The 14,883-nt window shown below is 49.7% G+C and overlaps 1 protein-coding gene across 1 annotated transcript; it reads right to left on the bottom strand.

Moving 5' to 3' along the window:
* Window positions 1-12,769: 12,769 nt before the first annotated feature.
* Window positions 12,770-13,410, bottom strand: LOC124676671 (pathogenesis-related protein 1-like). Its single transcript, XM_047212717.1, has one exon. The coding sequence runs from the start codon at window positions 13,408-13,410 to the stop codon at window positions 12,883-12,885; it is 528 nt and encodes a 175-aa protein (XP_047068673.1). The 3' UTR covers window positions 12,770-12,882.
* Between the last annotated feature and the right edge of the window lie 1,473 nt (window positions 13,411-14,883).

Here is a 14,883-nt window from a genome sequence, read left to right as displayed (position 1 = left end):
CACGTATGTGCACACGTATCCATGTGGGATCTCTTTAGGCGGCTCGTACAGGAATTGGCAATCGCTAGGATCGCCTCCCACCTTGTAGACGACGTACGCCGGCGAACCCGGTAGCTCTGGCGCTGCAAGCGCGAATGGCAGCGGCGGTCTAATCTGGAGCGGTATTTCTCCCTGGCGAGTCCCCAGGGTAGGTCCTGACGGAGAGTACTGATGCTTCATGATTTGCCCCACCACACGAACCGCAACGCGCTCGAAGGCGTTCACCAAACAATCAGAATGGCGGTGTAGAGAATGAGCCACCATGTAATTAATTTCCTGGCGCAGAGCTGTTATCACCAGATTTTAGACGAATCCAGAGGTGGGCCGGGCTTGGAAGATTACCTGTGGAAGGATTCTAAGGCGGCCTGGCATGAAGGGTCTTGGGCTGAATTGCCCGTGTATCTTTATTTAGTAGTTTATTATAAGAGATAGAATTTTAGTCGTGCACGGTTTAGTGCACGCCCTCATTAGAAAGTCCCCTGGACTATAAATATGTACCTAGGGTTTATGGAATAAACAACAACTCACGTTCAACCCCAAAAACAAACCAATCTCGGCGCATCGCCAACTCCTTCGTCTCGAGGGTTTCTATCGGGTAAGCGACATGCTGCCTAGATCGCATCTTGCGATCTAGGCAGCACAAGCCCCACGTTGTTCATGCGTTGCTCGTACTGAAGCGCTTTTGATGGCGAGCAACGTAGTTATCATTAGATGTGTTAGGGTTAGCATTGTTCTTCGTTTAAGCATGCTTACGTAGTGCAGCCCTTGCATATCTAGCCGTCCTCATGCCTATCTCAGGTGTGGGGCGGCACCCCGCTTGATCATTATTTAGTAGATCTGATCCGTTACGATTGTTCCTTGTTCTACAAGGATTAGTTTAATATCTGCAATAGTTTGGCCTTACAAAGGGGGGAGGATCCTGTGGCACGTAGGGTGGCGTTCGCAAGTCCTAAACGGGATGTTCCTAGGATCAACTTCATGTTGGTTTTTGGCCTCGTTTAGGATCGGCTTACGAGCACCGTGCGTGGCCATCTGGCCCAACCCGGAGTAGGATGATCCGATTATGTGGTGAAAACCCTAAATCGTCGTAGATCTCATTAGCTTCATCTTGATCAAGCAGGACCACCAAGTATTCGTACACCCCGTACGGATCATGGGTGGATCGGCTCTTTGAGCCGATTCACGAGATAACCCGAGAGCCGATCGAGGCTCGTATTTAACGTTTACATGTATGCCCTGCAGAAACTAAGCGAGGCAATCTCATCACCTTCCCGACCAGGTATAGGTCAGGTGGCACGCCCTTGCACTTCGCAACGCCGTGTGTGACCGGAAGAGCATTACGGGCCGTCGCTCGGAGGGGTCTCAGCCAGCCGCAGCTCTAGGCTCCCCGGCTCTACGGTGTTGACAAGGCCGCTGCCCGCCGGTGGGTTTTGGCAGTCAACACATTCGGCACGCCCGGTGGGACAATCGTCTACATCAACCACATCGCCATCTACATCCGAGATGGCGGACGGCACGCCGCTCACCTACGAGGATCTGCCCGACGACCTCAAGAAGCAATACAACGAGATCAAGGCTACCCTCGAAGCCGACCTCATCGGCTCTTTTCGGAGAACCCGTTACGGTGGCATCGGATGGAAGGGGTTCTCACCGGAAGGTGCACTCGATGGGGTAGACCTTTCTTCCCCGTCGGAGGAACGCACCGGGGGTCCGCGGCGGAGAGATCAACTACCCGGTGGCTCACTCGCTACACCGCCACTCGAGAACTTGGTCAACGTGCTGGAGCGTGTCGCTCTGCGCGTGATCCGGGAGATCATGAGCCACCGGTACTCGCCGTCGAGGACCAGCTCTCGGGACGCATCGAGGAGAGTTGCCATTCCGAGTCCCGTCCCACCGCTGCCATTTGCGTTGGCAGCACCTGCTGAAGTGCCGACTACACCGGCATTCCTCGTCTACTGAGGTGGTGGCGACCCCGGTGACTACCGGTTCTTAATGGAGGCGCCTAAGGAGATCCCTCATAGGTACGCGTGCATGTATGTGCCGGATTGTAGTGGTCGGGCACTCACAAACCAGGCCACAACATCGGGGACTCCGGCGAAGACGGGAGGAACGTCGGCGACAGAGCGGACGTGGCTAGCTAAATACGCCACACCGACGAAACTCCCGAGCCCGGCTCCCGCGGCCGGCTCGGAGCTGGAAAAGCAAACGTGGCAGGCCAAGTACGCCACCCCGGCGAATCTTCGAATGCAACTCCTACGGCCAGCACGACGGATCGGATCGGTACCATGCCGAGAGACCGGTTCGGCATGATGCCGAAAAGAAGGGCGGTCGGCTATTCCAAGCCGTACCACGACGATTACGAGATGATCCCGCTGCCACCAAAATATCGGCTCCCCGACTTCTCCAAATTCGGTGGATCAGATGGCTCCAGCTCCATCGAGCACGTCGGCCGATATTTGGCTCAACTAGGACCGGCTTCGGTGTCGGATCAGCTACGCGTGAGGCTCTTTTCACGGTCCCTCACGGGATCGGCTTTTGGATGGTACACCTCTCTACCGGCGAACTCCATCCGGTCTTGGAAGCAATTGGAAGAACAGTTCCATATGCAATACCATTCGGAAGCTTCCGAGTCCGGCATTGCCGATCTAGCACAACTACGTCGAAGCGCGGGGAAACGGTGACGAGAATACATCCGGCGCTTCAGGAATCTTAGGAACCGATGTTATTCGGTTCGTATAACCGAAAAGGAAGCGGTCGAGTTGGCGGTAGCAGGCCTTGCAACACAGCTCAAGGACATGGCCTCCCAAGCGAGATTATCCCTCGGCCGGCGCACATGGTTCAGAAACTATCGGCATATGAACAGCGCCACCCCGACCTGTACCAAGACAAGTTCAAGCGTGCGGTAGTCATGGTCGATACGGAGGAGGATGAAGTGCTGCGGGAGGCCAAGAGATAGCGGTGGCTGAGTGGACTCGGGGAGGAACCCCGTGGCCTGCAAATGGGTAAAGCCACCGGGGCCGCCCGGGGATTTGATTTTGACGTGACCAAGACTGAACAAATCTTCGACCTCCTGCTCAAGGAGAAACGAGTTGACGGTTCCTCGAAGGTCTCAAGTTCCCCACGGCGAAAGAGCTAAACGGAAAGCCGTACCGCAAATTCCACAACTCGCTTTCCCATGCCACCAACGACTGCCGGGTGTGGCGTCGGCACATCCAAGCGGCGATAGAGAAGGGGCGGCTAATTTTCAACCAGTACGCCATGAAGGTCGACACCCAACCCTTCCCCGCCGTTAACATGGTAGAAATCACCTACCCCGAAGGTTGCCAGCCCAGGCCCCTCGTTCAGCATCAACATGGTAGGGCACGGAAACCACTCTGGCAAAGATGGAGATGAGGACAGCTGCTCTCACAGCAAGGATACAGATGAGGCCGCTCCACGCGATCGGCTCCGTCATGATGGCAAGCGCTATGTCACAGAGGGAGAGGTGAAGAATATAAGATATCAGCGACCCCTCTCTGATCACCTCCTCAACAAATATGTTAGTCAGTATGGTCAACGCCGGCGACCCAATTACGGTGATAGAGAAGATCGTTTGGCTAGAGAAGCCGAGAAGATATCGTCGGCAGGATCACGATGAGGAGGAGCATGAGCGCTATGCCACGGAAGCATCAAGGGAGCAAGACGACAACGCCGGGCATTGGGACTGCCCCTTCTTCGGTACACTCGCTGGGATTCAGGAATGAGCCGATTGCCTACAATCGGCAATTGCCTAGAATGCAATCAGAAAAAGAAGGAGGCAGCCAACGTGTCTGTGTTCGAGCGCTTAGGGCCTCTCCCACCACAAAGCAAACGCGCTGAGTCACCTCGTTGGGCAGATCTTGAAGATTCAGAAGACGAGGAGAAGTGGAAGAAGACAGTACCACCGGCCAAGGTGGTGCCACGACGGACTCAGCCGTTCCCGAAGCGCGGGGTTCAGCGATTGCGCGGCCCGGAGGAAGCCGAAAGGTTGTACTGCATACGCTAAGAAAGGCACGGCCTGATCTGGCTGCAAAGGTTCGGCGAACCCTGGATGAAGAGGGTCGTCCACGGAAAATGGAGTGGCGCCTAAACGGAGGAAAGCCGATGATGAGACATCGGGCTGGCACAAACATGGTACTCGTCTTGCCGACGGAGCGTAGCGCTCCACGACTCTACGGAGCACACAAGGTGGACGACGGCGGGCGCATCAAGTCGGAGGTTGGGTTGGTTTCATCCAGCTCGACCAAGTAGCAAGATCAAACCAATGGGCAAACCAGGAGAGGCTGATCCTTGTGATCGGCCCCAAAAATTTACGAAGGGAACTTACAAAACCTTCAACGAGCAAGCAACGTGGAGGCCGATTCCAGCAATCGGCCAAAATTATCCTCACCTACCTTTCTGCCTGGGTTTAACATGTTATCCAACAGAGCCGATACCATCAATTTTCTTGACAGAATCGGCTCGGGGGGGCACCCAGGTATATGGAAATATGAGGGTATACAACAGAAGCATCTCATCTTTTGTTGACGGGTATTGAAATATGGGGGCCGATGCACAGGTCGGCCGTAAAAATAAAAAATGAAAATTCAAAAAATTTCGAGCACAGCCGATGCAAGCAGACATCGACTTCAGAATCAAGAAACAGCCGATGTGTAGCCATCGACTCTAGTTGTGCGAGGATTACTCTAGTTGTGCGAGGATTATCAAGCCTTCACCAAATCCAGGACTTCCAATCTGTGGGGTTAGTGCAGCTGGGACGAAAGATTACCGGCTGTCAGAGGAAGAAAGAGGATCGGCTGTGGCACATTCTCGCCTCGAGTAAGAGCTCGGGGGGCAGCTCACCTTGAATGCTTTCCGCTCAGAGAAGCCGATTTGTGTTCAAATCGGCTGACGCCGCATAAGGAACTTCCCCACACACGGTCAGGCCTAGGTCTACACAGTTCATGCGCGTATTCCTCGTCTCTGTTTTGCATGGGGCTGAGACTCGGGGGCAACAAGCACGGAAGATGCCCTGTTCTTGGGAGCCGATCAGGGTTACCTCGAGCTGCGGCTGCATCATGGCCGTCTCGAGGCGGGAGCTCGGGAAGGAAAAGCCGACGCCTAGTACAGGGCTTGGACCGTGTCTATTGCTGCAAGAAAGGAAAGAAGTCCGACGCGTTGCTGTCGGTTTTAGCATGGCAAACGGAGGGAATGAAATTGGAGCGATTAAAGGATAAATGGAAAGAACAATTTCATTAATTCCAAGGAGCGGCTTTACAAGAAAAAGCCGATGGCTCTCAAAAGAGGGATCTGGTGCCTAGTGCACTGCTACTACTAGTCCTATACTACTAGTCGTCGCTGTCCTCGTCATCGCCGCCGTCGACGTCGTCGGCGCTGCTCCCAGGGAGCTCTTCGTCGCTGCTGCCCCAGCCCTTGGCCGGAGCCTCTTCCTCCTCGTCATCATCATCATCCTCGCTGTCCGCCCAGGAGCGGAAGCGCTTGGTCGGCGGGTACCCGATGGAGGAGGAGGAGTCGTCCTCCTCCTCTTCCTCTTCGTCATCATCCTCGTCCTCACTGTCCGCCCACATGCGGGGGCGCTTCTTCGGCGGGAGCTGGGCGGAAGGAGAGGCTTTGGCCTTCGCTGCTTCTCCTTCTTCTTTTTCCTCCTTGTCGGAGGAGAAGGGATTCACTGCGGGGTGGAGGCTGCCCTCGGTCTTCTTCTTCGGCGAAGATTGGGGGAAGAGTTTTGAGAAAGAAGAGGAAGAGGAAGACATTGCTACAGGGGGAGAGGGTTTTTGGTGCCGATAGCGGGGATGGAATAGAGGATATGAGAGAGAGCTAACCCAGTCGGCGCGTTTAAATAATGATGAATCTGGTGAAGGATTAATGCCATTACAACTTCCAAGGGATCGATGCTAAAGCTGTCGGGATTTTTAGAGAAGCTGAGAAGACGGGGCATAATGATGACGGATGCTGTAACGGCTCGCTCTCGCTACGACGTGACCTCTCGAAGGGAAGGCATAATGATTTTGGAAATGTTATTTCCAAAACCGGGGAGGCGTGTGTTATCACCAGATTTTAGACGAATCCAGAGGTGGGCCGGGCTTGGAAGATTACTGTGGAAGGATTCTAAGGCGGCCTGGCATGAAGGGTCTTGGGCTGAATTGCCCGTGTATCTTTATTTAGTAGTTTATTATAAGAGATAGAATTTTAGTCGTGCACGGTTTAGTGCACGCCCTCATTAGAAAGTCCCCTGGACTATAAATATGTACCTAGGGTTTATGGAATAAACAACAACTCACGTTCAACCCCAAAAACAAACCAATCTCGGCGCATCGCCAACTCCTTCGTCTCGAGGGTTTCTATCGGGTAAGCGACATGCTGCCTAGATCGCATCTTGCGATCTAGGCAGCACAAGCTCACGTTGTTCATGCGTTGCTCGTGCTTGAAGCGCTTTTGATGGCGAGCAACGTAGTTATCATTAGATGTGTTAGGGTTAGCATTGTTCTTCGTTTAAGCATGCTTACGTAGTGCAGCCCTTGCATATCTAGCCGTCCTCATGCCTATCTCAGGTGTGGGGCGGCACCCCGCTTGATCATTATTTAGTAGATCTGATCCGTTACGATTGTTCCTTGTTCTACAAGGATTAGTTTAATATCTGCAATAGTTTGGCCTTACAAAGGGGGAGGATCCTGTGGCACGTAGGGTGGCGTTCGCAAGTCCTAAACGGGATGTTCCTAGGATCAACTTCATGTTGGTTTTTGGCCTCGTTTAGGATCGGCTTACGAGCACCGTGCGTGGCCATCCGGCCCAACCTGGAGTAGGATGATCCGATTATGTGGTGAAAACCCTAAATCGTCGTAGATCTCATTAGCTTCATCTTGATCAAGCAGGACCACCAAGTATTCGTACACCCGTACGGATCATGGGTGGATCGGCTCTTTGAGCCGATTCACGAGATAACCTCGAGAGCCGATCGAGGCTCGTATTTAACGTTTACATGTATGCCACTGCGGAAACTAAGCGAGGCAATCTCATCACCTTCCGACCAGGTATAGGTCAGGTGGCACGCCCTTGCACTTCGCAACGCCGCGTGTGACCAGAAGAGCATTGCGGGCCGTCGCTCGGAGGGGTCTCAGCCAGCCGCAGCTCTAGGCTCCCCCCGGCTCTACAGTGTTGACAAGGCCGCTGCCCGTCGGTGGGTTTTGGCAGTCAACAAGAGCTCTGGTGCGTTCCTCTGAAGAGGTAGACAAGTCTACTTCATCGAGAGCGCCTTCGGGGGAGAACCCTTTCCACCTGATGCCATGTGAACGGGTCCTCATGAAGGAGCCGATGAGATCGGCTTCCAAGATGGCTTTCATCTCATCGTACTTCTTCTTGTGCTCCTTAGGCAGATCGGCGTACGTGACTGGTTCGCCCACCACCTCATCCGCAGATTTAGACATGGTTGCTGCAGATGTCGACGTGGTTGCTGTAGAGTGTCCCACCGGGCGTGCCAGAATGTGTTGCCTACCAAAACCCACCGGCGAGCAGCGACGGGCAACACGAAGAGCCGGGAGGCTCCCAGGACTGCTGGTGGATCCTGGTCCCTCGGGCAACGGCCCGCAATGCTCCGGCACACGTCATGGCGTTTGCGAGGGCGTGCCACCTGACCTATACCTGGTCAGGAAGGTGACGGATTGCTTCGATTAGTTTCCTGCATGGCAAACACGTAAACATTAAATACGAGCCCCGACCGGCTCTTAGGTTGCCCTGTGGATCGGCTCAAAGAGCCGATTGCCCCATGGTTTATGTTGGATTTACAATGACATGGGGATCATGCTTAATCAATATCAAGTTAAACTAATCTACGATAGTCTAGGGTTTTCACCGCATAACCGGAACATCCTACGCGTAGTTGAGCCTAGCAGGTACGTAAGATGACGGAAAACCAGCCCTAAAGAGGCCTAAAAACCAACATGAAGTTGATCCCGGAACAATCCCTCTAGGGCTTAATAAACCACACCTTACGCGCTACCGGATCGTTCAACCCATTTATAAGGCCTAACCATGCGGATATCAAACCAATCCTTGAAGAACAAGGAACAACTATAACGGATTAGATCTACTAAACAAAGAACAAGCAAGATGCTGCCCTCACACCTAAGATAGGTGTAAGGGCAGCTATATATCGAGGGACAGCGTAACTAAGCAAGTATATCGTGAAAGCATCGACGTCAGCCCCAAAACACCTAAGATAAGGGTGTTGCTCGCCATCAAAAAGGCTTCAGCACGAGCAACACCAACAACGAATAAACTGATACTGCCTAGATCGCAAGATGCGATCTAGGCAGCATGTTGCTTACCGGGAGAAACCCTCGAAACAAGGGGTGGCGATGCGCCTAGATTGATTTGTTGTGAACGTGATCGTCCTCCTTTCTCAATAACCCTAGATACATATTTATAGTCCGTAGACTTTCTAACTTGGGAACAAACCCAATTGTGTACGAGCTAAACTCTATCTCTTAATTCTAACCGACACGTAACCTACTATAATTTACAGATACACGGGCAATCTAGCCCAAACTTCTTATACAAGGCCGGTTCAGGAATATTTTCCGTGCATATTCTCTAAGCCCATTGAATCACGGCCCACCTCCAGACTTGGCTAAAATCTGGTGATAACAGAACAGTAAAGAACAATTGCAGTAGATTGTATTTCAGATGTAAATAATAGGACCGGGGTCCACAGATCACTAGTGGTGTCTCTCCCATAAGATAAATAGATGTTGGGTGAACAAATTACAGTTGGGCAATTGACAAATAAAGAAGGCATAACAATGCACATACATATATCATGATGAGTACTATGAGATTCAATCAGGGCATTACGACAAAGTACATAGACCGCTATCCGGCATGCATCTATGCCTAAAAAGTCCACCTTCGAGGTTATCATCCGAACCCCTTCCGGTATTAAGTTGTAAACAACGAGACAATTGCATTAAGTATGGTGCGTAATGTAATCAACACAAATATCCTTAGACAAAGCATCGATGTTTTATCCCTAGTGGCAACAACACATCCACAACCTTAGAACTTTACTATCACATCGTCCCAGATTTAATGGAGGCATGAACCCACTATCGAGCATAAATACTCCCTCTTGGAGTCACAAGTATCAACTTGGCCAGAGCCTCTACTAGCAACGGAGAGCATGCAAGAACATAAATAACATATATGATAGATTGATAATCAACTTGACATAGTATTCAATATTCATCGGATCCCAACAAACACAACATGAAGGATTACAAATAGATGATCTTGATCATGATAGGCAGCTCACAAGATCTAACATGATAGCACAATGAGGAGAAGACAACCATCTAGCTACTGCTATGGACCCATAGTCCAGGGGTGGACTACTCACACATCGATCCGGAGGCGATCATGGCGATGAAGAGACCTCCGGGAGATGATTCCCCTCTCCGGCCGGGTGCCGGAGGCGATCTCCTGAATCCCCCGAGATGGGATTGGCGGCGGCGTCTCTGGAAGGTTTTCCGTATCGTGGCTCTCGGTACTGGGGGTTTCGCGACGAAGACCTTAAGTAGGTGGAAGGGCAGGTCAAGGGGCGTCACGGGGGCCCCACACAACAGGGCCGCGCGGCCAGGGCCCAGGCCGCGCCGCCCTGGCGTGTCGTCGCCCCGTGGCCCCACTTCTTGATCCTTTCGGTCTTCTGGAAGCTTCGTGCAAAAATAGGACCCTGGGCGTTGATTTCGTTCAATTCCGAGAATATTTCCTTACTAGGATTTCTGAAACCAAAAACAGCAGAAAACAGCAACTGGCTCTTCGGCATCTCGTCAATAGGTTAGTGCCGGAAAATGCATAAATATGACATATAATGTGTATAAAACATGTGAGTATCATCATAAAAGTAGCATGGAACATAAGAAATTATAGATACGTTTGGGACGTATCAGAGCCCGCCCATCCCCTCCGCCCGATCCCCATGGGGACCAGATCAAATTGAAAGGAGGGGCCGCTGCATCTTGCGGCCACCGGATTCGCTGTGGCCGCCGTCCCTTCGCTCCACCGACGCCACGGGAAGAAACGACGAGCGCCGTCGTCGCCGCAACTCGGCGCCAAGAGGACGTCCGTCGCCGCCACCACACCGCCTAGGCTTTGCCTAGCGATGCTGCCGGCAGCGGTGGCGGAGAGTAGAACGCCGGGAGGGGGGCTGGAGAGGGCTAGTGGAGGTGGGTGCCCCGGCGGCGGTGCGGCGCCGCCGCGCGGGGGCGGGTTAGGGTTGGGAGTCGGGTGGGAGTCGGGGGCGGGTTAGGGTTGGGAGTCGGGTTAGGGTCTTGATGCCGATGGATGCTAATTGTGAAGTGTTGCATTGTCATACGTCCATTGCGAGGTATTTATAGAACTTGCAAGATGGCTAACTTAATCTCTCTCTTTTTATATAATCCCATTATCATGTGGATCTGCATAGCATACGTATGTGGCGTGGTGTGACGAGGCAGGTACACCTGCTTATCGCTAGGGTGTCGTAGGGCGGCCGACGATGAGCACATACTACCTCCATTCTCCATTCTAACGAATAAGGTTTCCCATGTTTAGCCCCTCTCCTTTTTAGGTCTTTAGATGTTTTGAGGAGGAGTTTACCTTTTATCATTGGTTCATTAGGTTGGGGCTAGGCACCCCTTTTCTAAATCTCTTGCAAATTTAAGATAGAGGAAATTATGCCTTTTCATAATTTCAGCATGAGGGAGTAACTTCTTTAGCTTGAAAGTTAAAGACTAGACTCCACCAGTTCACAACACAAGCATAGACAAAAGCATTAAAATTTGGAATTAATATATAATGATACATGAGAAATTTACTCGGTATGGCATTGAGAACCATATATAGGTAGATATGGTGGACATGTTGAAAATAACTCTATTCAAGGTAGTTGGATGCACAAACACTATATCATGTTTACTACGTGAAAGGCTAGCAATAGGAAGAATTTTTACCACTAAGAAAAAGCGTGCAAAAGTGTCCATATTACTACTCATTTCCTAACATGAAATATAAACTTAAAATTAAACATAAAAGAGGTAAATGAGTGCTAGTACTACATGTGACACTTCCAAGATATCATAAAATCAAGAATAAAACAATAAAGAAGTATAAGACTAGTCATGAGGTCCTCATATGTCACTACTCACCCCTTCACCATTTTTTTAATAGCATCCAAAACTTAAAGTTCATTTTATTCGAGTATCTAAATGATAAAAAATAAGTACATCTAAATGTGGTGGTCTTTCATTCAAAAACAAGATTTCTGAACAAAACTTAAAAAACTAAAACTAGATAAATACGCTCCAAGTTCCTGCACTAGTTGCATATGTTGCTCGAAAAATAAAGTTTAGATGTTTGCAAACCGAGAGTGTGATAGGTCAGTGGGGTGCCTTGGGCAATCCCAAGATTATGGTTTTCACCATTTTTGGATAGCTACTTGTTTGTTGTTCCTCCATTCTCGATGAAAAAACTTCAACCAAACTTTCTCCCATTTTTCTTTCTACGGGGTAACATTAGTGACATAAAGATAATATCCAAGATGCTATGCAAACTCCAAATAAATTAGGATCTCAAATTTCCAGAGAAAATCTTATTGGCAAACATCCAGAATATTCCAAAAGAATCTAAAAGAAACTCAAAGAAACCACTTTTACACCAAAGGACATAATTTATCTGGAATAAGAGTTGATGCATCAGAAATTTTTGCCAATTTTTTGTGCATACATAGGTTGAAAAGTTGAATTCCTATATCGAATTTTTATTTTGAAATATTTGAAGGTTCAAGCATAGTATGAGAAATATGAAATTGGCCATGGTACTTCTTAACGTATAGGTGAAGTTCCATTTGTTTATTTAGAAGTTATTGAAAAAAAATTGAGATAAATTAAATAGAAAGAAAAAATAGCCATTTTTTAGTTATTTGAAATTTTCCTCACTGCATTTGTTTAGAAATTTTAAACCAATAATGCATGACATGCTCATGATGCCTATTTCAACTCCTAATTAGGTTTAATTAAAAAGTAGAGATGTTACACAAGTGATATGCACATCTAATTATTTTTGCAGCTTGCTATTTGGACTTTTGAACAATGATTGGTCGTCTGGGCTCCTTCACGACTCTTTCTTCCCTCACGAGTCACGACCATCTCTTCTTCTTCGCCCAAATCGGCAACACACTGTGCTATCTAGGATCATCTTCCACTTCCACCTGCTGCCCAACGAGCTCCTTACATGTCTGATCGCCAGACTTGTGTAGTGTCCTCTCTGCAAATAATCATAATTTTTTTTATCACGGACTATCATTTTGTTGACACAACCATATTGTCCAACACAACTATTATTCTGAGTAATAATAAGGAATACTATTATTCAGTTGTCAAGGATTTTCTAGTATCCAGTACTCCCTCTAGATTTACAGTACCGAAAGTTTCAGATATTGGTTAGCAAAGTTAGAGAATCATCGGCACCACACTAATATCAACTACCTACGATTAGTGGACCGGTTATTGTACAAGATCTTATCAACAAATAAAGATCCAAGGAGCAATAGCAACAAGAATACACACCAAAGATCCAGAGCACTTTATTGCAAACGCACAATATGGAAAAACATAGTATTACAGACAACGTGCGGCGGAGTGCAGACAGGCAGCACCCATTGCTATACACAAAAACACTCGATCAGACGTAGAAATGAACTTGATGGAACCTCTCGAGGAGTAGCGCGCCGAGGGAGTACGTAGCACGATGGCTGGATCATATCCATCGCATGCAGCAGCAGTAGTGCATACTTAATTAAGCAGCAGAGCTTGCAGCCAGATACGGGCGGCGGTTGTTCCAGTTCCCCTGCGGGTAGTAGTTGCAGGTGATGAAGACGCCGAGATTGTTGTCGCAGTCTACGCGGGCGCAGCCGATGAGCGTGGATTCGCGCCACACCACCTGCGTGTAGTGGCCGCACCCGTACGGGCCCCAGCAGCTGTTGCTGTTGTAGTCGTAGTACTGCTTCTCGTCCACCCATGTGTTCACGGCGTCGACCCCCGTCCACGGCCAGCCGGCGGAGCCCCAGAAGATGTTCTCGCCGTAGCCGACCACACCAGAGTGTCCCCCGCAGACGCCGCGCCGCTGGTTCGCCCACCACTGCGCGTAATCCGCCAGGTTCTGGTCCCACCACACCTGCCCTAGGCCCACCTCCGCGCGCGCTGCGGTGTGGGCGGCGACGTAGTCCTCCGGCGAGTTCTGGGCCATGGTGGTGGTGGTGGCGGCCATGGCGACCACCGCCATGACCAGCGCCAGGGCACAGGCGCTGCGCATCGTCGCCGCCATATACACACACACGTTCGCTACACAGCTAGCTTGCTTGATGCCGATGCGCGCGGATGGATGGTGTAAGTGTCAGTGTTGCATTGTCATACGTTCATTGCTGGATATTTATAGGAAAACTTGCAAGATGGCTAACTTAATCTCTCTCTTTTCAAATAATCCCATTATCAAGTGGATCGATATAGTATACGAACGTGGCGTGGCAGGTACACCCGCTTATGGCTAGGGACGACGATGATCACAGATATTCCAATTAATATGCATGCATGTGTCGGGACTGGAAAGAAGAGACTCGGTAGTACAGTACGTTGTTAACCTGCAATATATATGTACGTGAAGCCAATGCATCTGAGCGGCGGCTAACAGATCGACCAAGTGATTTGGATGGAGACTCGCTACTGGTAATTAATTAACTTTTATTTATGCCATGTTGTCAAGTGGATCAATCCTACACGCGTGACACTACACTATCAGGCAATACAAGTGGTAATGCAATAGCTAGTAGCCAGGGGCAACAGTCCAGTATTCCAGTGCAGTCGATCTTGGACTACCTGATAAAAGATTGAATTTACGCAGGTCTTGTAAACATGGAAGCATCATGCATGCATGCATCCATCAAGGCGGCTCCACGTTTGGTCATCTTACCTATAAAACCTTCTCAGTATTATCATTCCCCGGATGTCTAAGGATAATTAAGCAGTTTTCCGTCCTTGTCAGACAAAGAGTAGCAAACTTGTCATTCTCTTGAGTTATTGATTTCTTGAAATGACCTTCTATTTTGAACATCCGTTCCTCTAACTTTTTTTTAGCGAAGCAGCATCGCTGTGGATTTATTCACTGGAAACAATGTTCATAGGTACAGAAAATTGGTCTGCACTCTGTAGTCCGTGAAAAAAAAACATACATGCATGCTTTTGGACGTGCTACTACATGTTGCGATCTTCGACACTTGGATCATCCCGGTCTTCACCTTGTTGGTAGAATGGTACATCCTTGAACTTCATAGAGGACGGCTGATCGCCTGATCCTGAGCCCAATCTCGTGCCACTGCTACCTTGTTGAATATCTCAGAATGAATCACTCTAAGGTTATCGGAAGCAATGCATGGAGTCGTGAGTATAGGATGGGCCAACCATACGTGGGCTACCAGTTTTTCAGAGCTTACCTACGAGAAATTAGATCGCGTACTCATGGATTCGGACTCGGAACAGAAATTTCCTCTCGTATCGTTACAGGTTCTACCTCAGATAGAGTCTTTGTCGGATCATGCTCCTATCTTAATTTCCACTAGAACACCATCGCCCCAGCGTCGTCGACCGTTCAAATTTGAACTTAGATGGATGCTTAGAGATGGTTTCTCAGATATGGTTAAGAAAGTGTGGGAGCAGCCGGTCGCTCGGTCTACCCTCATCATAAGGTGGAATAATAAACTCCGATCGGTGCCGAGATACCTTGGTGGGTGGGCGAGACATTTGG

Source organism: Lolium rigidum, chromosome 7, assembly GCF_022539505.1.
Source record: "Lolium rigidum isolate FL_2022 chromosome 7, APGP_CSIRO_Lrig_0.1, whole genome shotgun sequence".
In the NCBI taxonomy this organism is placed as follows: domain Eukaryota; kingdom Viridiplantae; phylum Streptophyta; class Magnoliopsida; order Poales; family Poaceae; genus Lolium; species Lolium rigidum.
The sequence above is the reverse complement of the archived record's forward strand: the minus strand, read 5'-3'. Positions and strand labels throughout refer to the sequence as shown.